This window comes from Perca fluviatilis, chromosome 12, assembly GCF_010015445.1.
Source record: "Perca fluviatilis chromosome 12, GENO_Pfluv_1.0, whole genome shotgun sequence".
Classification (NCBI taxonomy): domain Eukaryota; kingdom Metazoa; phylum Chordata; class Actinopteri; order Perciformes; family Percidae; genus Perca; species Perca fluviatilis.
In genome coordinates, this window is record NC_053123.1 from 39,347,306 (window position 1) to 39,357,784 (window position 10,479).

Consider the following 10,479-nt stretch of genomic DNA (forward strand, 5'->3'; position numbering starts at 1 on the left):
CTTCACACCAGAGCAGCCATTTAGCCCCTGTTGCCATGGGAACGTTATGAAGTGATGGAGGGGAAATCACAGTTTTTTCTCTTTTTCAAGTTCCTGCGATTTCATCGCATAAAAATGCATAAATATCCGGCATATTCCATCGGATTTTTTAAGAAAAACGTGCCCGCATAACCACAAAAACACTCATCAACATGTTTGTGGGAGGACTGGTCAGTCGGCCTTTACTGTAGCCGTGGGATCGTCCGAGCTCTCGGTCTCAGCGTCTCGTTCTTCAGGCTCGGAGGAAACCACGTCCTGCTGTCGGATCTGTGGACCTCCGCCCTCGTTCTCCTCCGTGCCGTCGGACGCCACCGCCACCGCACGCCCTCTCCTCCGGGCGCTCCGCCTCGTCCGAGCTCTCGTCCTCCATCACGAACAGGTTGTTCATGGAGTCGGCCACCGCTTCCCTCAGCTCGTCCTCCGACTCCTCGAAGTTCCTGATGACAAACCAAACGAGAAGAAACTGATCTATATAGGGTCTATATAAAGAGACTTCAGATACAGTATTAGGGGACCACTAAGGTCTATATAAAGAGACTTCAGATACAGTATTAGGGGACCACTAAGGTCTATATAAAAGAGACTCCAGATACAGTATTAGGGGACCACTAAGGTCTATATAAAAGAGACTTCAGATACAGTATTAGGGGACCACTAAGGTCTATATAAAAGAGACTTCAGATACAGTATTAGGGGACCACTAAGGTCTATATAAAAGAGACTTCAGATACAGTATTAGGGGACCACTAAGGTCTATATAAAAGAGACTTCAGATACAGTATTAGGGGACCACTAAGGTCTATATAAAAGAGAGACTCCAGATACAGTATTAGGGGACCACTAAGGTCTATATAAAAGAGACTTCAGATCCAGTATTAGGGGACCACTAAGGTCTATATAAAAGAGACTCCAGATACAGTATTAGGGGACCACTAAGGTCTATATAAAAGAGACTTCAGATCCAGTATTAGGGGACCACTAAGGTCTATATAAAAGAGACTTCAGATACAGTATTAGGGGACCACTAAGGTCTATATAAAAGAGACTTCAGATACAGTATTAGGGGACCACTAAGGTCTATATAAAAGAGACTTCAGATACAGTATTAGGGGACCACTAAGGTCTATATAAAAGAGACTCCAGATACAGTATTAGGGGACCACTAAGGTCTATATAAAAGAGACTTCAGATCCAGTATTAGGGGACCACTAAGGTCTATATAAAAGAGACTTCAGATACAGTATTAGAGGACCACTAAGGTCTATATAAAAGAGACTTCAGATACAGTATTAGGGGACCACCAAGGTCTATATAAAAGAGACTTCAGATCCAGTATTAGGGGACCACTAAGGTCTATATAAAAGAGACTTCAGATACAGTATTAGGGGACCACCAAGGTCTATATAAAAGAGACTTCAGATACAGTATTAGGGGACCACTAAGGTCTACATAAAAGAGACTTCAGATCCAGTATTAGGGGACCACCAAGGTCTACATAAAAGAGACTTCAGATCCAGTATTAGGGGACCACTAAGGTCTATATAAAAGAGACTTCAGATACAGTATTAGGGGACCACCAAGGTCTATATAAAAGAGACTTCAGATACAGTATTAGGGGACCACCAAGGTCTATATAAAAGAGACTTCAGATCCAGTATTAGGGGACCACTAAGGCCTATATAAAAGAGACTTCAGATACAGTATTAGGGGACCACTAAGGTCTATATAAAAGAGACTTCAGATCCAGTATTAGGGGACCACTAAGGTCTATATAAAAGAGACTTCAGATCCAGTATTAGGAGACCACTAAGGTCTATATAAAAGAGACTTCAGATACAGTATTAGGGGACCACTAAGGTCTATATAAAAGAGACTTCAGATACAGTATTAGGGGACCACTAAGGTCTATATAAAAGAGACTTCAGATACAGTATTAGGGGACCACTAAGGTCTATATAAAAGAGACTTCAGATACAGTATTAGGGGACCACTAAGGTCTATATAAAAGAGACTTCAGATACAGTATTAGGGGACCACTAAGGTCTATATAAAAGAGACTTCAGATCCAGTATTAGGGGACCACTAAGGTCTATATAAAAGAGACTTCAGATACAGTATTAGGGGACCACTAAGGTCTATATAAAAGAGACTTCAGATACAGTATTAGGGGACCACTAAGGTCTATATAAAAGAGACTTCAGATACAGTATTAGGGGACCACTAAGGTCTATATAAAAGAGACTTCAGATCCAGTATTAGGGGACCACTAAGGTCTATATAAAAGCATCCAAAGAGCACCATGTCATGGGACCTTTAACCTTCCGCTCTACTTTTCTGGATTGTTTAATTATATTTCAGATCAATTTAAATTGTCCTGTGGTTGTGATCGTAGACTTACGTGTCGTCATCGTCTGATCTCGGCTCCAGACGCTCTTCATCCATCTCCACATCAGAGTCCTCCTCTTCCTCTTCTGCTCTGTCCTTCTCTGTCTCTGAATAGGAGAGTAAACACAGTTCAGACTGTCAGATTTGTCTTAGTGTTTCCTCAGGAACAATCCTCCCATTGCAGAAAGTGGAAAGGATCCAAACAGTTGTGTGTTTAATGGTCACACACACACACACACACACACACACACACACACACACACACACACACACACACACACACACACACACACACACACACACACACACACACACTCTTTCTCTCCAACCAGTTGTGTGTGTAATGGTCTCATCATGTCAGCTGTAGACTTGTAGCTGTTATGTTGTCGGCTAGTTTACTTTAGAATCAAATTGCATAAACTACATGTAACTAGTAACTAAAGTAACTAGTAACTAAAGCTGGAACAGGTGAATGTAGCAGAGTAACTAAAGTAACTAGTAACTAAAGTAACTAGTAACTAAAGCTGGAACAGACGGATGTAGTGGAGTAACTAAAGTAACTAGTAACTAAAGCTGGAACAGATGAATGTAGCGGAGTAACTAAAGTAACTAGTAACTAAAGCTGTACCAGATGAATGTAGCGGAGTAACTAAAGTAACTAGTAACTAAAGCTGGAACAGATGAATGTAGAGGAGTAACTAAAGTAACTAGTAACTAAAGCTGTAACAGATGAATGTAGCGGAGTAACTAAAGTAACTAGTAACTAAAGCTGGAACAGATGAATGTAGCGGAGTAACTAAAGTAACTAGTAACTAAATCTGGAACAGATGAATGTAGAGGAGTAACTAAAGTAACTAGTAACTAAAGCTGTAACAGATGAATGTAGCGGTAACTAAAGTAACTAGTAACTAAAGCTGGAACAGGTGAATGTAGCGAGTAACTAAAGTAACTAGTAACTAAAGCTGTAACAGATGAATGTAGCGGAGTAACTAAAGTAACTAGTAACTAAAGCTGGAACAGATGAATGTAGCAGAGTAACTAAAGTAACTAGTAACTAAAGTAACTAGTAACTAAAGCTGGAACAGACGGATGTAGTGGAGTAACAAGTATAACTAGTATACTTAAAACTAGCTGAACGATGTAGCGGAGTAACTAAAGTAACTAGTAACTAAAGCTGGAACAGGTGAATGTTGCGTATAAACTAAAGTAACTAGTAACTAAAGCTGGAACAGATGAATGTAGAGGCGAGTAACTAAAGTAACTAGTAACCAAAGCTGGAACAGGTGAATGTAGCGGAGTAACTAAAGTAACTAGTAACTAAAGCTGGAACAGATGAATGTAGCGGAGTAACTAAAGTAACTAGTAACTAAAGCTGTAACAGATGAATGTAGCGGAGTAACTAAAGTAACTATTAACTAAAGCTGGAACAGATGAATGTAGCGGAGTAACTAAAAGTAACTAGTAACTAAAGCTGTAACAGATGAATGTCGGAGTAACTAAAGTAACTAGTAACTAAAGCTGGAACAGATGAATGTAGCGGAGTAACTAAAGTAACTAGTAACTAAAGCTGGAACAGATGAATGTAGTGGAGTAACTAAAGTAACTAGTAACTAAAGCTGGAACAGATAATGTAGTGGAGTAACTAAAGTAACTAGTAACTAAAGCTGGAACAGATGAATGTATGGAGTAACTAAAGTAACTAGTAACTAAAGCTGGAAACAGATGAATGTAGTGGAGTAACTAAAGTAACTAGTAACTAGAGCTGTAACAGAGATGTAGTGGAGTAACTAAAGTAACTAGTAACTAAAGTCTGTAACAAAGCTGTAACAGATGAATGTAGCGGAGTAACCAAAGTAACTAGTAACTAAAGCTGGAACAGATGAATGTAGCGGAGTAACTAAAGTAACTAGTAACTAAAGCTGTAACAGATGAATGTAGTGGAGTAACTAAAGTAACTAGTAACTAAAGCTGTAACAGATGAATGTAGCGGAGTAACTAAAGTAACTAGTAACTAAAGCTGTAACAGATGAATGTAGTGAGTAACTAAAGTAACTAGTAACTAAAGCTGAACAGATGAATGTAGCGGAGTAACTAAAGTAACTAGTAACTAAAGCTGTAACAGATGAATGTAGCGGAGTAACTAAAGTAACTAGTAACTAAAGCTGTAACAGATGAATGTAGTGGAGTAACTAAAGTAACTAGTAACTAAAGCTGGAAACAGATGAATGTAGAGGAGTAACTAAAGTAACTAGTAACTAAAGCTGGAACAGATGAATGTAGCGGAGTAACTAAAGCAACTAGTAACTAAAGCTGGAACAGATGAATGTAGAGGAGTAACTAAAGTAACTAGTAACTAAAGCTGTAACAGATGAATGTAGCGGAGTAACTAAAAGCAACCAGTAAATCCAAAGCTGTAACAGATGAATGTAGCGGAGCAACTAAAAGTAACTAGTAACGAAGCTGGAACAGATGAATGGTAACTGAAAATCGAACTGGAAGCGGAACGGAAGCCAATCCCCGGAAATGGAATGATAATCCAATCCAAATGGAAGATGAATCCAAGAACAGATGGATAACCCGAACGCCGCCCTGAAGATGAAGGAACCAACAGGAAAGCCAACGGGAAAATGAATGGAAACGAACGATAACCAAAAAGGTGGATAAGACCGGAACAGGAAGAAGGACCCAAAATAGAGACCAGAAAATAGACCAATGCAGTGGAAAAGAGGAATGGAAGCGGACCCGGAATGAATCGGAATGAACGAACTGAAATGAATGGATAACAAAAAATGAAAGTAACGAAGAACGGAGAATGAAGCCATAACCAAATGGAACGATAACCGGAAATAACGGAAATCCAACAGATGAATGGAATGGAGGAATCCAGAACAGATGGAAACAGAATGGAACGGATGGAATCCAAAGGAAAGACGAAGGAGGGAGGAGGATAACGAACCCGGAAATGAATGGAGGAATCCAGCAGGAATGAAGGAAGGACCCCCAAAATAGAGAAGTAGTGATCCAACAACAAATGGGGCAGGAATCCAAAAGAGGGGGAGAACTGACGAAAATAAGGAGTGGAACGAATCAACCAAAGGTAATCGGAATGGAATGATGAATAACTAAAATATGTGGGAGAAATCTATAATGAATGGAATCCAACGTGGAATGCATAAAGGTGGTCTGTCGGTGGCCCTGAGTCCAGGAGGGGAAGGAACAGTGGACGAATGGACAGAATGGAGGGAGGGAGAGGGAGAGGGGAGAGGGGAGGGAGAGGGAGAGAGGAGAGGGAGGGGGGGAGAGAGAGAGGGGGAGAGAGAGAGGGAGAGGAAGAGGAGAGAGAGAGAGAGGGAGAGAGGGAGAGAGAGAGAGAGAGGGGAGAGAGAGAGAGAGGAGAGAGAGAGAGGGAGAGGGGAGAGAGAGAGAGAGGGAGAGAGGGAGAGGGAGAGAGAGAGAGGGAGAGAGAGAGGGGGAGAGAGAGGAGACGAGGAGAGAGAGAGAGAGAGAGAGAGGGAGAGAGAGAGAGGGAGAGAGAGGGAGGAGAGAGGAGAGAGAGGAGAGGGAGAGAGGGAGAGAGAGAGAGAGGAGAGGGAGAGAGGGAGAGAGAGAGAGAGAGGGAGAGAGAGAGGAGGAGAGGGAGAGAGGGGGAGAGGGAGAGAGAGAGAGGGAGAGAGAGAGGGAGGGAGAGAGACAGAGAGGGAGAGGGGGGGTTAGGAAAACATACATGAGTCATACATACTGTCAGACAGTGTAAACTAGATGGACTTTGTTTTGTTGTTTGGACAGAGCTAGGCTAGCAGTTCCCCCCTGTTTACAGTCTTTATGCTAAGCTAAGCTAATCATCTGCTGGCTGTAGCTTCATATTTACATATAATATAACATTTACCTCTGAAATGTAGCACAGTTGACGTGTAAAGTAGCATCAAATGGAAGATAATGAAGTGCAATAAAAGAGTTAATTAAAATGTTGAACTATTACTTCAATGAAAGCACTGAAACTAAAACTAAAGTATCTGATGAAAGTAAACATTAAATCTGTGTTGCTGCTGTAAAAAGAAACACACACAACACCGGTCAGACACAGAGACAGAAACACACACAACACCGGTCAGACACAGAGACAGAAACACACACAACACCGGTCAGACACAGAGATAGAAACACACACACGCAGACACAAATAGAAACACACACAAACACTAGACACAGAGACAGAACACACACAACACCGTAGACACAGAATAGAACACACAACACGTAAACACAGAGATAGACACACACAACACAGTCAGACACAAGACAGAAATACACACAACACCGTCAGACACATCAACACACCCACCGGTCAGCACACAGAACAACACACCGGGTCAGACACAGATAGCACACACACCGTCCACCCACACACACATCCACATAACACACCGTCAGACACAGCGAACACCCAACACCGTCAGACACAGAGACAGAAACACACACAACACCGGTCAGACACAGAGATAGACACACACAACACATCAGACACAGAGACAGAACACACACAACACTCAGACACAGAGACAGAAACACACACAACACCGTCAGACCAGAGATACACACAAACACCGGGTCAGACACAGAGCAAACACACACACACAAGTGACACAATACAACACACGCAAACACACACCGGTCAGACACAGAGACAGAAACACACACACCGGCACCAGATACCCACCACAACAAAACACAACACAGGTCAGACACAGAGACAGAAACACACACAACACCGGTCAGACACAGAGACAGAAACACACACAACACAGGTCAGACACAGAGACAGAAACACACACAACACAGGTCAGACACAGAGACAGAAACACACACAACACCGGTCAGACACAGAGACAGAAACACACACAACACAGGTCAGACACAGAGACAGAAACACACACAACACTGAAATAAAAACTAAAGTATCTGATGAAAGTAAACATTAAATCAGTGTTGTTGTAAAAAGTTAGATAGAGAACGAGGAGATGAAATGATGAACGGCCTTTGTCACTGACTAATAGTATCTCATGTATGATTGGGATACGTTCAATCAGCTGTTTTCCGCGTGTACGGCACCTTGTTCCCCCCCGATCGCGGCGGTGTTGTAGACGGAGTTGACGTCCATGTCGGCGAGCGCGTCCAGCAGAGTCTGAGGAGTCCTCTGGCTCCACCCCCTTCTCTCCTCCGACCAATCCCTGAGCTTCAACTCCTCCCCTTCCTGGAAGCTCAGGGTCTGGTTCAGAGGGTCCACTTCCTGTTTCGGTGGGGGTCAGGGACAGAATGAGAGTGAGAGAGGGAGAGAGAGGGAGGGAAAGAGAGAGAGAGCAAAGGGAGAGAGAGAGAGGGGGGAGAGGGAGGGAAAGAGAGAGAGAGCAAAGGGAGAGAGAGAGAGGGGGGAGAGGGAGGGAAAGAGAGAGAGAGCAAAGGGAGAGAGAGAGAGGGGGGAGAGGAGGAAAGAGAGAGAGAGCAAAGGGGAGAGAGAGAGAGGGGGGAGAGGGAGGGAAAGAGAGAGAGAGCAAAGGGAGAGAGAGAGAGAGAGAGGGGGGAGAGGGAGTGAGAGAGAGACAGAGAGAGAGTGAGGGAAAGAGAGAGGGAGAGGAAAGGGAGAAAGAGAGAGAGAGGGGGGAGAGGGAGTGAGAGAGAGACAGAGAGAGAGTGAGGGAAAGAGAGAGGGAGGGAAAGAGAGCGAGGGAGGGAGAGAGAGACGGAGGGAGAGGGGAGAGAGAGAGAAAGAGAGAGAGACGGAGGGAGAGGGGAGAGAGAGAGAGAGAGAGACGGAGGGAGAGGGGAGAGAGAGAGAGAGAGAGAGACGGAGGGAGAGGGAGAGAGAGAGAGGGGGAAAGAGAGGGACGGAGAGAGAGAGAGAGAGAGAGAGGGGAGGGAGAGAGGAAGAGAGAGATATAGGGAGGGAAAGAGGAAGAGACAGAGGGAGGGAAAGAGAGAGAGAGCGAGAGATAAAGGGACAGAGAAAGAGAGATAGAGAGAATGAGGGAGAGAGAGTGAGACGGAGAGAGAGAGAATGAGGGAGAAAGAAAGAGAGAAAGTGAAGAAGAGGTGTGAAGGAGAGATAAAGACAACTGTCACTTACCTCTTCCTCCGCTTCCATCTCCCTCTTTCTTCTCCTCTTCCTCTCTTCCCTCCTCCTCCTCCTTCTCTTTCTCTCCGTCGCCTTTCATCCCTTCCTCATCCAACCGGATCTCAAACATAATTCCTTTCTGCACAAAACGACAAAAAAAAAACAATCAAACTCTCATCTGTTCTCTCTTCTCTTCGTCTGACTCACAGCACTACCGTTGGTCTGTGAAGAACCTGGTTTAGTGTTATGGTTGCTTTGGGCCTCCGTAGAGGACTGGGTGGGTGCAAGGCTCTCAGCCAATCACACGGCTGAGAAGGATAACGTCTGCAACATGAGCAGTAGAACTACTGATAAAAGCTGTGATAGCTACCTCAGAGACAGGTCTAAAGGCTCTGACACACCATAGGTCTATATAAAAGAGACTTCAGATACAGTATTAGGGGACCACTAAGGTCTATATAAAAGAGACTTCAGATACAGAATTGGGAGACCACTAAGGTCTATATAAAAGAGACTTCAGATACAGTATTAGAGGACCACTAAGGCCTATATAAAGAGACTTCAGATACAGTATTAGGGGACCACTAAGGTCTATAAAAGAGACTTCAGATACAGTATTAGGGGACCACTAAGGTCTATATAAAAGAGACTTCAGATACAGTATTAGGGGACCACTAAGGTCTATATAAAAGAGACTTCAGATACAGTATTAGGGGACCACTAAGGTCTATATAAAAGAGACTTCAGATACAGTATTAGGGGACCACTAAGGTCTATATAAAAGAGACTTCAGATACAGTATTAGAGGACCACTAAGGTCTATATAAAAGAGACTTCAGATACAGTATTAGAGGACCACTAAGGTCTATATAAAGAGACTTCAGATACAGTATTAGGGGACCACTAAGGTCTATATAAAAGAGACTTCAGATACAGTATTAGGGGACCACTAAGGTCTATATAAAAGAGACTTCAGATCCAGTATTAGGGGACCACTAAGGTCTATATAAAAGCATCCAAAGAGCACCATGTCATGGGACCTTTAACTGTCTGAGTTTAGTCACCTTGTCTTGGTGTTTTCTCTCCAGTGCTCTCCTCTGTTCTCTGTTCTCCTCTCTGATCTTCCTCAGAGCTGCTTCCACGTCCTGCAGCAGGAGAGCGGGACACAGGAAGGCCACGCTGTTAGAGACTAACACAGCAGAGCTTATTCTGAAACAACTCGCTGGCTGCATGTTTGATCTCTGGAGAGTAGAGCTAAACACGGAGGTCACACGACCTATCCGTGTCAGTCAGTCGGACCGACTGGTTTTTGTGGCGTCGTTTTCTTTAGCTTGTGGCTCAACCAGTTACATTAGCTCTCCAAGCTAACGTTAATCAAAATGTCGGCATATGAAAGCATCAAACGTGCACTTTAGATGGAGATGAGAGTAGATCCAGCTGTTCCTCGTCCCCGTTTGCTCAGTGATGTTAAATTGTATTAAAGGAATACGCCACCGTTTGTTGAAAAAAGGGTTATTCACCGTCTCCTCTATATTTATATAGGTCTTAGTCCGGCGCTGGCGCTAGCTTAGCTTAGTGTAATGAATGGAATCCTTTGCACAAAATTCACAAAAATGGATGAAATTGAAATCGGTCAAATGTGTTATCTTTGTAAGACCGTAGAGTATGTGTTATATAAATGCCATGACGAAATTCAAAGTGTAAATATACGCAATGTATGTCGAAAGCCGATATCTCTGCTCCCGAGTAGCAGTGCTTTGGCTGTAGTCTACTTCCACCCAATATAGTCCCAAGTCAACATCTACCTGGGAAATCATCTAGTCTTAATCTGCATTGCTATTTCTACTCGTTGTGAATACGCAGGCCACAAGAAGTAATTAGGTTTTGTTTTTGTTGTTGTTGGGTCACTTTTACTCACCACATGCTAACGGCAACAAAGGATTCCA

General features: G+C 43.3%; 1 protein-coding gene across 1 annotated transcript; it reads right to left on the minus strand.

The window, feature by feature from the left end:
• Positions 1 to 38: 38 nt before the first annotated feature.
• On the minus strand, positions 39 to 9,975 carry LOC120569504. Its single transcript, XM_039817359.1, has 5 exons — positions 9,598 to 9,975; positions 8,546 to 8,672; positions 7,362 to 7,711; positions 2,438 to 2,559; positions 39 to 476 (listed from the first exon to the last, which is right to left on the minus strand). The coding sequence occupies exons 1-5, from the start codon at positions 9,763 to 9,765 to the stop codon at positions 272 to 274; spliced, it is 972 nt and encodes a 323-aa protein (XP_039673293.1). The 5' UTR covers positions 9,766 to 9,975; the 3' UTR covers positions 39 to 271.
• Between the last annotated feature and the right edge of the window lie 504 nt (positions 9,976 to 10,479).